This window comes from Prunus dulcis, chromosome 8 (genome assembly GCF_902201215.1).
Source record: "Prunus dulcis chromosome 8, ALMONDv2, whole genome shotgun sequence".
Taxonomy (NCBI): Eukaryota; Viridiplantae; Streptophyta; class Magnoliopsida; order Rosales; family Rosaceae; genus Prunus; species Prunus dulcis.
Window position 1 is genome coordinate 18,545,447 of NC_047657.1, and position 14,855 is coordinate 18,560,301.

The 14,855-nt window shown below is 38.7% G+C and overlaps 2 protein-coding genes across 3 annotated transcripts; both read right to left on the minus strand.

The window, feature by feature from the left end:
* Positions 1–366: 366 nt before the first annotated feature.
* Positions 367–6,702, minus strand: LOC117638037 (guanylate-binding protein 5). Of its 2 annotated transcripts, XM_034373119.1 has the most exons (17): positions 6,294–6,702; positions 5,387–5,489; positions 4,546–4,615; positions 4,375–4,413; positions 4,171–4,288; positions 4,020–4,077; positions 3,845–3,909; positions 3,731–3,737; positions 3,584–3,644; positions 3,363–3,422; positions 3,228–3,247; positions 3,079–3,144; positions 2,388–2,555; positions 1,961–2,218; positions 1,277–1,489; positions 898–1,169; positions 367–762 (listed from the first exon to the last, which is right to left on the minus strand). In XM_034373119.1, exons 1-17 carry the CDS (start codon positions 6,380–6,382, stop codon positions 621–623), a joined length of 1,809 nt encoding a protein of 602 aa, XP_034229010.1. In that variant the 5' UTR covers positions 6,383–6,702; the 3' UTR covers positions 367–620. The 2 variants fall into 2 exon arrangements, with proteins under 2 accessions (XP_034229010.1, XP_034229011.1); XM_034373120.1 differs by lacking the exons at positions 4,375–4,413; positions 4,546–4,615; positions 5,387–5,489; positions 6,294–6,702 and having other exon boundaries at positions 4,152–4,285.
* A 3,835-nt stretch (positions 6,703–10,537) lies between these two features.
* LOC117637186 lies at positions 10,538–13,328 on the minus strand. Its single transcript, XM_034372019.1, has 4 exons — positions 12,134–13,328; positions 11,825–12,017; positions 10,881–11,695; positions 10,538–10,790 (listed from the first exon to the last, which is right to left on the minus strand). Exons 1-3 carry the CDS (start codon positions 12,578–12,580, stop codon positions 11,148–11,150), a joined length of 1,188 nt encoding a protein of 395 aa, XP_034227910.1. The 5' UTR covers positions 12,581–13,328; the 3' UTR covers positions 10,538–10,790; positions 10,881–11,147.
* Between the last annotated feature and the right edge of the window lie 1,527 nt (positions 13,329–14,855).

A 14,855-nucleotide genomic window follows, 5' to 3' on the forward strand; every position in this document is an offset into this window, starting at 1 on the left:
TATTGTACAAATAATTTAGCATGTGGTGTATCAGACACACCTTATTATGTTTCCATTTTTGCCATTACAAATGGCAAGTAAAATAAATAAGGAAAACTAAAAAGAAAAAGAAATGCTGCTATAACCGTCAGTTTTGAAAACTTTTTTTTAGTACAAGCGATTGGGGAAGGAGAGTTTACACAAATATTCATTGGATGCCTGGGGTTTCGAACCTCTTCCCTCATACCATATTCTATTTGAAAATAGGCTAGTCAGTTTACAAATATTATGGAATGAACATTTGCTTCCATTTCATTACATTTCTCTGTTTCCTTCTTTCTTTGAAACACTAGTGTTAGGCAATTCCAATTTTAATGTACCGGCAAATTCAATAGAAATGACTGAAATAATTAATAAAAAAATAATTTTAATACAAACAATTTGGAATTGTTACAGTTAGACGTATACGAGTAGCCCTTGACCATATGATCTTTCATCTATTTTGACATTTGAGAACCAAAAGAACTGCAAGTGCCAGGAGGGCTTTGTGTACAAAAATAGACAAAGCTCGCCCAAGACAATGATCCAAACACAAGTATATGATATATCCAGCACTTGAAGCATGCCATCAGTTTTCTTCTTTAGTCTGATCTTGGCCGATTCGGACCGCCTTTGTTATTATTGTACAGAGGTAATAACCATGAAGACCCGTGTTTCCTTCTTCCGTTACACCGCCAATATAGTACAAACAGAGCTACTATGACACCAGCTGGTATAGCCCATCTGTCTCAAACAAAAAACAAAGTAGAACACAGTTTGACTTGCAAGCAAAGCAACATCTTGATTTATATTAACTGGCGTTCGACCGATGTTTGGGGGGGAATGGAAAGAAAGAAGTAAGAAGAAAGATTTCATTACCTGTCCAGATCAAGGACGGGGCTGTAAACAAGTGTTTCCCAAGTGGCCACTATAACATGCCAAACTGGGTTGTAGTAAAGAGATTCTGCAGACCAAAACATCCTGGTGTATGTCTCTAAGAAGATGAAGAGGACCCAGGCCCCGATTTCGATCAAAATAAACTTTATAATAAACCTGCCAACGACCACCATGACAAGGGAGAAGGCGACCAACCAATTGAAGAGCCTGTGATTGTATTCTTTTATAAATAGAGACCGTGACTTCCCCAACATCTGCAAATTAATATCATACATTCTACATATGAGCTTTTGCACCCTAAGGGAATAAATGAAGATAGAAGAAGACGGGTTGAAAATTGACATCACAAGGTATGCCTAACCTTCATCATTCGATGCCCGTAGTTTGTTTTTGCAGGTCCAACACACTCTTGCTCAAAACTTTGGTTGCACTGCAGGAATCCTGCATTGAATTTTGCCATGGAAGGAAGTCTGAGAACTTGAAGTTGGTCCATTTTATCCTCACATCTGGTATACAATGCCTCACAGAGCTTTGAAGACCGATATTCATTTGTCATGATCACATTTTTATGCACCTAGATAAATCCCAGAGTTTAAACAGAACAGGTCATGTTCGAAAATTGCAGGATGTGTAGCTGGTGCAAGTGAGGACGCCAACAAAATATCTAAGACAATTTGGTATGTTGAGTTAATGTTAGAGACACATGACCAGGAGAGGGGTTTAGAGGGACCCCTATTGTACACTTAATACACTTGCCCAATGCTGAGCACCACTGGCCACCCATAACACTTCGGGATAGGTTCATTGTTAACAGTTACCCAAGGATTTTATAGACCTGTTCTAGAAAATGCTAACCAGATGGTCCAAGGAAGACTGTCTATAAACACACTCGCAAGCCGCAATGCAGTGACTGAAGTGCTTATAGAAATCTCATACTAAAATATAACTTCACTTTATACTTGTTAATTCAATTTCCACCAAGCCACTGACCTGATCTACCAAAAATAATCCAAGGCTGCTTACTGTTATTAGAAAGTGCTTATACCTTTTCTATTTCTTCTTCTAGTTGCTCGACTGATTTCTTTGCATGGTGACGGCCAAAATGTTGCTCCTCAAAAAGTTTCATCACTTCCTCCATGGACCTTTCATGGTATTCTTGCAAAGATTGCTCTATAAGAGGTAAACTCAGTTTTGCCATCCTTTCATTGTATAGCTTTAAACATCGCTCAAGAATACCCTTGTTGAATACCTCCACCAGAGAGCCTGTTGATGGGATCTCCCCCTTGTTCAAGGCTTCAAGAATCTGAAGGATGAATTAATAAAAAGCAGAAACAAAAATAGTGAAACAAGGAACATAGCTATGAACTTGACCTGATGGGATACCACATAACATAATATCAGCTCTAATGAAGCTTGATAATTCTGACATTATGGCTGATTTTAACCAACCAACATTATAATATAACAGGTACCTGCTCCAGAAAATATACAAACTCCTTTCCGTTTAGAGGTCTTCCCTGCACAATCTTTGGACGGATGATACTAGCAACAAGTTGTTTTAGTTGTTCCTTTTTTTTAACATACATCGGGTCAAGTTCACCATCCTTCATGTCACAGAGTTTAGTTCGCTGAAGGTGAGGCTGTTTGACAGTTCAGAATCACCACAGAATGAGATTACTTGACAAATAAATATAATAAGACATCTATAGTTAAGGGATGTATAAAATACGTATCATATGCATTGGCAATCCACGTCAACCATGTTTCACAGATGTCGTCCCTCTCCCAAGAGAGTTAACAATGATAGCAATAACCACTAAGGAGCCTGAATGTAAATTTTTACAATAGTAAAACTGTAATCATAAAAAATTTGCTGAAACAAAATATAGTATGCAGAGGGCACGGGATATCTAATTGACATACAATTGGTGCAAGTGTGCAGAGGTAAATAGCCTCCAACACACAAACCTTAGGACAAACTGGAAACAACTTAATACCCAAAACTTCAACTTTTTTCTCTACCTTCGGAAACATCTTTAAAAATTACATGCATTTGCCATACATGTTCAAAATGACACTACTTTTTAAGCAACAATGAACTCAAGTGACTGACTCAGAAACAAAATGCCTGCAAAAAGTGCAAGAAAAGAGGAAAACTCATACTTGTGGTAAACTGAAGGCTGTGCTATTATCACCCATAATAGCCAAAGAATCTCGGATCTGGTTGACCTGATAAAGACATAAAAATGTTGGCTTTCATTCCCTGAACAGCAATAACTCAGCGCCAAGTGATAATATAAGGGAGAAAATACCATATCAATATTCTTGTTGCCTGCAATGCCCAAAAGCACCCAAAATTAAACCTATGATAAGAAATAAATAAATTGTAGCACCTTTATGCAAAAACAGCTCTTGTGCAAGGATGCACAAGGGGAAAAAAGACTAACCATCACTGTTAGGGACATGAAGGAGAGCTTCATGCACCATGTCTTCCACAGATTTCCCTTCTGCAGAACACGCACAAGAATGTCAGCTCATGAAGATTCTGCTGGAAGCTTGGAGAAATGGGTGGATAGTGAAAAGACAAATCTAGGTGGAATGTCATTGGAACTTCTATGTTCCTCGTATTTAACTTTTAAAAACATGTCACGCGTATTTCTCAACTTACGCAAAAAATCACGCTGGATAAGCCACAAGAGCTTTGCAGGTTCAAAAGCAACATCTTGTCCCTACAAAAGAATCTGACCGTTCACATGCGTAATTTATTGGAAGATAATACACATGAGGGAAAAGGATTTAAAGGATTGGAAATTACCTTCACTCTATTTTTGCCACATGAAATTCGCAAACAACCATGAAACATGTCAGTTTTGGTAATAGAAGCACAAATTAAAAACAACGAGAATAAGGAATAGAAGAAAGTGCAAACCTTCCATAAAATTCTTCAGCAAGCTCAACAGCAAATGACAACCGAGCAATGTCAGCTTCGCGGATCTACACAAAATGACAAGCAAAGAGATAAAATCAAATAAGGCAAGTTTCTTGAACAATAATGGACCAATGACTTAGTACTTGCTTCTAACATCACAAGTTATACAACTCACCGTCTCAGCCAGGTTATAAACAAGGACTGAACTCATGACAGTTGCCAGAGCAAAAATCCTGCAAAAGCATACTCAGACAGCTAGCGAAATATACAAAATTTGAACGACCATGAAAGGAAAATTGAAGATTACATGATGACTTGGAGATTACCGGTCATCATATACGTTTGACTTCCCAACACTTTCAAATCCCTCAGTATCAAGATAAAACACAGAAGTTTTTACTCCATTAATATCCATTTCTACTGGGGTTCCCCATACCCAAATTCCTGTAAGAGGCAGACAGACATTGTAAATTTATATCTCAACAAAGAGTAAAGCATATCCATGACATCAAGGTTGCATCCAAATTTACCTTTTGTCTTTGTGTCACGCATGTGTCCAACACCAAACCCTGAGGGGAAAAGCATTTGAAATTTAAGGTTGTTAAATTGTTCAAACTAAACAAGCAATGCAGAACGATTAATCAAACAAGATCCACAAGGGAAGGGGGAAAAGTATAAACTAATAGGAGTCAAGACTACACCTTCATAACATGAAAGGGAGAGCAGTTGGTTGAGCAAAAATGATTTTCCAGAGCGATATGGCCCAATAACCTAAGTAGACAAGCATTTAAATAGAATCAAGATGGACCAAAAAAACAAAGCAAGTATACTTTATCTATAGAAAAGCAAGACTGGTGAAAACATTATGCACATGAATGTCATGAAACTCGTTAAGGACAATAACTTGTTCTTGTAATCTTCCATCATGAGTGTATCTACGGAGACTGAAAACATTTTGTTCCAGATGTAAACTTGCATTGAAATACATATTCAAAATTTGGAGACTGTAAATATTATTTTTGCAGCTATCTCCAATATTCTGGACAGAAAGTATACTATTGCAACATGTCTAAAACTTTAGTCCAGGTTCAGTTTCCAATATATGACCAATCCCAAAGAAATGTATGATCTGACCACAATTATCAAGCACACATGTGGAACCAAAAGAATTTGAGATCCAATCAGATGCAGGTCTCCTTGTTTCATTCCATATTAGCCAACCTTCTCACTGCAAATCACTGCCCTGTAGCCTACATGATACTACTACAAAGGTGAGGTCGTTAAACAACAGGTGGTGGGTTTGGGACGTGGAAGGCTACTCCATAACATGTAGCCTTCTCTTACTGCTTGATCAACAAAACATTTCAACTATATCCACATATATATAAATATCTATGACTATCACTGAAAAGCAGTTCAGCAATGTAAATCATCCAAAGCTTGTATTATGTAATATAAACAAGCATATAAGTTGAAATTTCTCGAAGAGAAAGATCAATTGTGAGTACTAATTAAGCTAAGGAGAACGAATCTAAGTCTTACGGCAACAGCTGCAATTGGAGTTGTTATTCTTTCAATGGCCTCCAGCCCTTCCCTTGAAAGACGAAGTTTTGTATGACCAGGATCTGGTTCCACAATAGGAAATCTGTATGTGCAATATCACACAAACATTAGCCGCTTATGATATACATAATATTGGCAGAAAAGCAGCTATAATGGTTCGGCAACTACTGATCTCAAAATCAAGGTAATATAAAGGGTGCCATAGGTGTTAGACGCAAAATTCACCGTACCACACAATTGAGGTAGGGAGCATAGTTTTCTTATGCTGTTTTTTTTTTTCCGGTTACAAAGTTTCTTAAGTTCTTTGATTAATTTGCTCTCAAGTTCACATAGCCACCCCAATTATACCATATCAGGAAAATCCTACCAGCTTTAAGAACAAAATATTTTTTTAACCTTCACAAGCTAAAGCACCTTAATATTATACTAAATGATTTGGCTGAGCAATCTCATATTACTGTATTATTTCAATTTACACTGGCACAAAGTGAATTTACATAACTGGATGAAATGAATTATCAATTAGCTCATAATAATATAAAAAATACACCGTTTATATAAAGCACATACTTCATGCTAACAACCACTAAACGACATAAATAATGTTAGCAGTTTGGAACTACTTTTGCAACTTTAAGGTTTCTGAAATTTGTTCCAAGAGGCACCAAATGCGCTCCCAGATCTAAAGCATAACAACTGCAATGCAACATTGTTCACCATATACAACAGTCAAGCATAAAAAAATCAGCTCCTACTACCCAAAAGCCAAACAAAAGTCATAAGCAATTCCAGTTGATCCCATTGGCATCAGACTCTCTTAGCAAAAAGAAACAAACTTCAGATTCAAAAACAAAAGCTGCAAACTTGCATGACACAAATCACTTACGCTTGGTGAAAATTCTCAATTGAGAGAGACCCAGATGCGAAAAAGCAGAGAACTATCGAAACAACACAAACCCAATAAGAAATCTCCATGGAAGAAACAGTGGCAGTGGCAGAGAGGCCTTATCTCGCAAATGTGGCTGAGTTACACGCAGGTTCACAGAGCTGTATGGACAAAGCAATCATGAGGAAGGCGAGGAAGGCAATAAGCAATCGTGTTTAGCAGACAAACGCACTGAGTAATGGGATCTGGGAAGACGCAGAGATAACTGTACGTTAAGAATCGTGCACACACATGCGGGCGGTTTTTACTTCGGGTTCACACAGAGAGAGGAAAGCTCAGGACAATGGGTTTTGTCCCGAAAAGCAGAGGATTCCTGCCCTAAGAGAGAGGAAGTGGTCTGATGGGGTTTATCTGCGAATTTACGGATGAGTTCCAATTTTGGAGTCGGCTTCGGCGGAAGGAGAAGGGTATTTTAGTAAAATCGAAGATGCGTTCGACAAGGGTTATTTTTTTGGGTCAATATTCGAATATGTGTTCGCCTAGGATTGGCAGCTGAAATTGAAAGGAAATCTGATTGGTTTGTGTCCGTTGTTCTTCCTACGTTAACTTAGGAGGTATGTGAAGTGTTTCAACGGTAAACTGTTTCGGTGAAGCTTTCAAGGTTTCAATCTACGCCAATCCAGTTTCTGTCTGAAAAGTTCAATTTTCCCTGTAACTTATGTAATTTTAAAACAACTTAAAAGACAATCTTCACACACGGATCAAAATAATAAATATAAAATTGTAACAAAGTGAGATAATACATAATAAAATCAATTAGGTTCTGTTTGGTTCACGAAACTGATTTGAGGGAAAATCACTTCCCATGTTGTTTCCTAAAGAATGGGTAATGAAGATTCTTTTTCCATATTTCGTAATTATGGGAAAGTAATTAAGAAAAATCATTATTTTTTTTCACGGGACCTTAGGGTTTAACCTAGTGAAAAAGAGTTTTTACTTGCAGATCTGTGATCTCGTAGTCGAACCTTCATGTTACTTTGACAATGTATGTGAAAAATCCATCACCTTTCCTAACTTTGACTTAGAAAAAAAAAAGAAAAAGATAATACAAAATCAAATCAAATAAGCATTCGACAAAAGTTCTCTAGTCCTAGCACCTGGACCAACAAATAAATTCCATCTAGCATTGGGGCCTGTCTTAATTCCAACCCAACCAGTAAAGCTCCTGGCACCTACCCATATCTGCATAGATATAAGCAAGGATTTGATTTAGAGTTTTTAGCCCATACATGAAGTGGGCTAGATTTTTCCTTTTCTATCTTTTTCTTTTTTTCTTTTGGTGGGCTACTATAGGAGGCTTCGAGCCAACTCTCAGGGTGATAAATATTCTAGGAAGCTAGGAGCCACTCTGGTTATGGTTAGGCGGCTATATAGCCAGAAAGATTTGGTTAGACGTGTTAAATTAGGTTAAGGTCATTTTATAACAGTGTTGAATTTAACTACATATAGTACCTAAAATTGACATCACCACCTTACTTTGCTGTTGGGATCTTAAATGCGAATCATCTCCTTAATGTTGACATATGAAGCATGAATCAAGCATCACCACTATATCATTGTCTACGTACATGTGAGTAGTTGTCAACTGTTCATGTGTCACGTACATCGACGACTAACAATGACTCACGCATATGCTCATAATGCGGACTATGTGACGCGGTCAGATTGAGGTTAGGGTAGGTCTAGTTCTTACCTCACACTCCCATACAGCAGGGATATGGCATCATATACTGATAGCACTAACTAGCTGTAATGCCAGAAGGGTATGGTTGATTGATGGGTAGGACATTCCTTTAGTTTTGCCATTTTGACAAATTTTTCATCTGCAAAACCAAACAGAAAATAAAGGAAATTTGTACACATTCTTTGAATTAATGCCAAAAGGAACCCACTTTTGACAAGTCCTGCAGCTCAGGCAGGGGGTAAAAAAATAGCCAAACCATAGCATCATCATATAACACATTTTTTCTGATTATATTCTGCGAAGTGGTCCAAGAGAGAGAGAGAGAGAGTGGATTGGTTTAGTTTGGAGGCACAGCACAAGCGTAGGGGAGGGAGGTCATGTCATTTGTTTGGATCATCAGACATGAAACGAAACTCTCGTGTCCCTTGCACCGACAGACAAAAGAGAGTTTTGAATGTCACCAAAACACATGGGAAAGAAAGAAAGAATCAACTTTTCCTTCTCCTTCTTCTTCTCGACCTTCTTAATTTCTTGTTAGCTTGGCCTAGCTAGCTAGGGCAAAAAGTGGCAGTGCCAGGGCTTTGATTTGTTATTTTCCAAAAAAGAGAGATCATTGTTGGTATATGAGTTGTCCATTTTTTGTTTCTTTATCAAAATGAACAAGAGTTATGCTAACATTAATTGTCAAAGTGCTTTGTTATTATACATTAACAAAACATTAGCGTATCTACAATTAATAAATGATTAAAATATGTTTACGTGCACGTATATATGACTGTTATTATGTCATTAATCAAGATAATTAGCAAATTGGACGATTTGGAGACTTTCTCTGCAACAACAAAAATTATTAAAAACAAAATAGAATTACAAGAAGGGTAACACAATAGTGGTTGGAACATATCCTTGTGCAGATCTGGTGAATAAAATAAAAGTAACGAGAGGCAAGGACAAAATCATGGACTTGTTCACAGGGGGAGCCTTTGCCTCCCAAGACAGCAGAATCCCAACGTCTGAGACTCTGAGCAGTCCACTAAGCTGAACAAGGCTGACTACTTTATAAGAAAGCCATTCTGCGTTACAAGTTTCTCAAGCATGCAATTCTTCCTACCAAGGTCAAAAATTAATTGTTTTTTTTAATTTCTGCATTTCCCAAATGAATGCTTCAGAAAGAGCCATCTGTTGCACCATGAAAATCCCATTTGGTAAATGCAGACTGACGTTCCCCTCTCACCAAGGAACCAAAAATCAAAACGCCTAGTTTCGTGGTCCAGAAGCGAATAAGGGCACAGCAAAAAATGGGCCACCTGTTCCCTTTTTTTTATTTTAAAAAAACCAAAATGAAATAAAATACACGTGCAATGTGGATAAGCTAGAAGAAAAAAACTTCGGATAAAGCAGAGTTTTAAATGCTATTAAACAATTATAGTAAAGCAAAGAATCAAAGCTCTTTTGCAAACTTCACCAAACTGGCCTTTTTTCTTCTTCTTTTTTCTCATTTTTATATCCCACAACAAGCAACCCAGTTTTTCAAGGACAAGCTACCCAAATTTGTGTTTTGCGATCGGGTTTAACTGAAGTAGGTGGGGGGTTGCTTTCACAAAGTAAAACATTGATCTCAAGCATTATGGACAGTAGCTTAACTAGAAATTCTCTTATGTGGGTATTTGGACATTATTACGGTACGAACACAATGTACTTTCTATTATCCATGCTCTTCTTACTATTTACAATGGCATTCGCACAATAATAACGTGTAGACATCCGAATTAAAGAATAATTAGTATATATAATTACGAAATTGACCCCATCCCATGCAAATTATAATAGCGAAATGGACAGAAGGAGCTATCAAATTTTAAATACACCAGAAATGTTACTAAATTTTATGGACGCAGTGCAATGATTGTTCTGTGACTCAAAATACGCAATAAATAAATTAATTGCAGTTTCCCATAAAACTTGTGGACCCGAGATGGTTCAGTACGAGGCTCATAAACGACAATATTTATTTATTTTTGGTGTTAGGGTTTAGAAGAAGGGTTTTCAGTTTTCGTAATTTTCTTTTTGGTAATAAAAAGGGTTTTCAGTTTCATGTAGTGAAATGTATTGTGTGTGGTTGAATTGAAGGATTAGAATTAGAACAGATAGCAGTTCCAAACAACGTGTTTGGGATTTTTAACTTGTTTTGGACGTTTTCTATGCGATTAATGCGTAAAGTTGGCACCACCACACCGACTAGTTTGATCTTCTGTGTTGACATTTTGCCCTAGTTTTCTATTTGTTGTGGCAATTTCTTCCTCTTTTTCATGGTTGAATTATGTAGCAACCCACTAAATATTACAAAGCCTTCCTAACTCGAGCTCTTTTGGACGAAATACTTCCCTATAACTGTTTCATTGTCTTTCCGTTTCATTGATTGTATACTCTCTCTCTCTCTCTCTCTCTCTCTCTATCCTTTCCTCTACTGCTAAATGACACGAGGATGGAAAGAGGGCAATGAAACGAGAACAGGAAGTTTCTCTTCCGGTTTTAATTCTGCATAAGCAAAGAAGACAAAACCCATCAAGTACTAATTCAAAAAATTTAACGATGAAAATTGGGAATATAAGTAAAGATATGCCACATTCAAGAACAATATGGGGGGATGATGCGATGCTGGGAGGAGAATCTCACAGCTCCCCAGACAGCACGAGTCTGTTCTCACTTCTCTTCAGTCTTCATCATCGAATTCTGTTGCTCATCTTCTCCTCCTGTAAACAATAAACAATTAAACAATTAAACATCATAAACCCCTTTTTTTTTTTAAAAAAAAAACATAAAACAGCAGACAAAAAATTCACCTTTTGCTCTTTCCCTTGATTTCACAGAGACTAATATCAACTTGAAACAAGCAGAGGACAAAATATTTTAAAGCTAATTTCTTTGAGTTTTTATTGCTATCAGTAAATCCGACCCTTACATCAAAAACATAGAAGGGATCAAACGCTTATATAGGCATATACAGGCATATACTATCTTTCAGCTCCTCTTAACGGTCAAAAAAAGAAAAAAATATATAACAGAGAGAAACATCCCAAAAAATTAAAAAAAATATTATATCAAAATTTTTATGGCTCATTTTCCATGACAGAAGCCAAACCAGTCACCATCTTAACCCCTGTCTGCGATCTCCTGGGCTTCAGCTCCGGCGGTTTCCATTCCTTCGCCACCATCGCCTTCTCTTCCTCACCCGAACTCTCTGACAGCTCAAACACCGACTCGTCCAACTCAGTCTCAACCACCGAGTTCGTCCCGCCCTGACTCAGCTCAAACTCGCCGGTCTCGATCAAAGGCTCAGTCTTTTCTTCGGTCATCGAATCGGACCGTGAAGATGAAGCTCGGGTGTGAGGAGACAGCCACTTAGCCTTGATGTACTCTGCTTTCCTCCATGGCGGAATGTGCATCCCCTTCTTCTTCAAGCTTTGCTTCGCCGCCTCCGATACGATTTTGATGATCCTCCACAGCCGATCAGGCTTCCCAACGAAGATGTACGGAAGCGTCTGCAGAATCGCTTTGTAGCTTTTCGTCGGCCGAGCAATTTCGAACTCCGATCTGAAATCGATGTCGATTAGCAATCTCTCTCCTTTGACGATCACGTCTATGTAATCATATTCTCCTGCAAGATCATCAGCATCGTAAAATCAGAAGAAAAAAATCACTCTTTTTGGCTTCCTACATTTTCTCCGCAGTAAAACGGTGCCGTATCCATTGATATTTTTGTAAGGTGTGGAGAGAGAGAGAGTACCGGCGGGATAGGAAGGGGTTTTTTCCCAGCGGGATTTGCAGACCGACGCGTCGTATCCGAGAGCAAACAGAAGATCAGTAACGACGGTTCTGCAGATGTCGTCTTTGCGCTTGCACACCTTGTTTTTCTCAACGATCTTCGCGGTGTCCGCTAGCAAATTCCTCTCATTCACACTTTGGCATGAAACCAAACCCTGTCGTCCAAGAAAGGAAACAAATTTTTATTTTTACTTTAATTTTTTTTTTAATTCAATAACAAACGAAGTCTCTGTTTTTGAAGTTGTTAAACACAGAAAATCAGATATTTTACCTTAAGCAGCTCACACGCTTCGCCAGAGGAGGCCAAGTTGGAATCACCGAAACCGCCAAACGCCTCCAATTCGTCTTCGGAGCTGTCGTTGCAGTTTCCGTTAAAGCAGTTGCAGCGGTTCCGGCTGCACCGCGCCACAGCCGATTGCTTCTCGTTGCTCTCTTCCATGAAACTCTGGACCATCTTCGCCAAGCACACCGAGCTCGGCTCGAACTCGCCCGACCCACCGCCCCCGCCGAAGCCGTCCTTGTTGAAATGAGGCTCCTCGATGCCGATTCCGGCGCCGCCCTTCTCCGCCGCCGCGGAGCTTTTCAATACGTTTGTGAATGGACGCTCGAAGAGCCGCTTGAGCCGAGACTTGGCCACCGGCTTGACCGCCTCGAACCTGGTTGCGTCTTCAGGATTCGTGCGAAAATCGATTGGTTGGATTTTCATTGGGAAAGGCATGATCAGTGCGATCAAATTCACGGAAAGAAAAAAACTCTCTCTCTCAGAATCTCCGATCTTCAAAAACCAGTATTTTCTCCATTTCCACTAGGCTAAAGCTTGTTCTTGAGTTTCCTAGTGAAAAAAATTACACCAAATTCTCTAGTTCTTATACCATCAATTATTTTCTCATTCGAGAATGAAGAAACTTTAACTAAAATTTTGCACCAAAAACAGAAAGCAGAAATTCAAACTCCAAAACAAAAAAGGCAGAGGGTTCTAATGCCGATACATCGATAAAAACCTTCACTGACAACTCTGCAGCATCTTCTCTCGACTGAGATCGATGAACGGAATCGACCCAGAAATCCAGAACATTTTGTCAAAAATAAATGCTGATTAGCTAAATTCGAGGCTCTTAAGCGAGAACAACAAGTACCTTTTAATCTCCGATTATTATATAGTTTCCTTGCCTCCAATTTGCGAAACAAAGCATGGAATAACTTCGAAACTCTGCCAAGTAAAAGTCGCTTTTGCGTAGGATTTTCTCTGATACGGTTAGGGTTCCCGAGATACGCGAAGGCGCGAGAACGACATGATGCTGCTGATTATCCTGCTTTCGTCATTAGGCAGACGATCGGCCGCCGGAAACTCCATTTTTCCCGGCGAGATCAACTTTTGTATGCCGGCGACGGAAACTAGAAAAATCAGAGAGAGGGAGAGAGAGGTGAAAGGTGAAAATGAAATGAGAGCTTCCTCTTGTTTAAAGAGCTATAGAGTCCACAGAGCAGATGGTGTGAGCTATAAAAAGAGGACGGGCGGGTGCTGCTGACTGGGACTTGACTGCCACGTGTAAATCCTACGTGGCATAGTATCTAATCCGTCGTGGGTGAGGCACGTGTCTCGTCGCGAACCCGGTTCGTTGTGCTGTCGTTGGCCCCGGGTGACACGTTATGGTCTGGTTGCGACGTGGCGACTTGGGTCCGCATTTTCCATGACGAAAACATCCTCAGCATTTTGGTGAAATGATGGGGTGGTTTGCCCCCTCGTGATACGGAGGCTCCCAAAATCCCAAAACCGCCTCAATTTCCAAAAACCATCATCTGTTATGGTTTATTTTTTATTTTTTTAAGATTGTGTTCTGACGGAAATATCCTCTGCCAGGGACAGATGAGAGTTTAATTGGGACAAATTTGCGGCCACATGGCGGAACGCGCACTAGGGTCGTATTGGCATTTCATCCTTCTAACTCCCAAGTTAAAATTGCGGTGGTTGGCGCGCCTTCTTTGACATAAAAGCCCTTGGTGAACCAGAAATTAACACGGTTCCTTTTTTCTTTTCCGTAGTAACTTTTTTGCTTTATTTTCTGGAAGCTTTTTTTCTTAACCAATTTTCCAGAAGTAGGTGTAGTAATGGTAAGTAGTGTTTCTTTTTTTTTTTTTGGGTCAAACATGGTAAATAGTTATTGGCCCCCATAAAAATTATAAAATTTCTTTTTTTTTTAAAGGGTATATTAAAAATACACTATAATTTGGATTATAAATCAAATACTATGTAAGAATTGTGCATAAATATTTTCATGAAATGGTTGTGTTATTCCGACTAATAATACTATGACACTCGTGACAATACTTCTATATAACATAACATTATTGATCAAAAATTATAAAACAATGTTATTCTTGTAGCAATTAAGTATGTCTCCGATAATGAGGTAAAATTTGTGAGAAGGTTGGGAAACCAAAGTGATGGTGAAAGCTATAAAGGAAGAAAAACGATAAGTAAAAAAAAAAAATGAAAGCAGGGGCCAAGAAAATCATAAAAAGAGAGGTGATGGGGTCCACATTCAATGACCGTTGGTTACTTGGTGCTACTTTTATTTTTCTTTTTCCAAAAAGGAAACTTGGATTGGATATTGCTGAAACCGGAAGCAGGGCTTATTTTGGGAAAGCAGGGGCATTCTCCTTTTCTTGATGAAAAGCGATTGGTTTGTGTAATGTACGTTATGTCGTTTCTATGATCTTCAGACACGTGTCCTGTACGTCGAGGTGAGAGCCGTTAGATTGCTTCATCAGAGTAACCCCCGTTCAAAATTTAAATCCCATTGCTGTCGTTTGCGAGAGAAAGTGGAGAGAAAAAAGTTGGGTCTGGATAAGTCCAGATTTCAAGCCTGTTCAGATAAGTAGCCCATTGATTTCATGCGGACAAAAGTAAGGTACTGTGGGTTTAAAAAGAGAAATAAAGTGTTAGAATTTCAGGTAAAAATGGTCCCCAAGTACACTATTAAAATTACAAT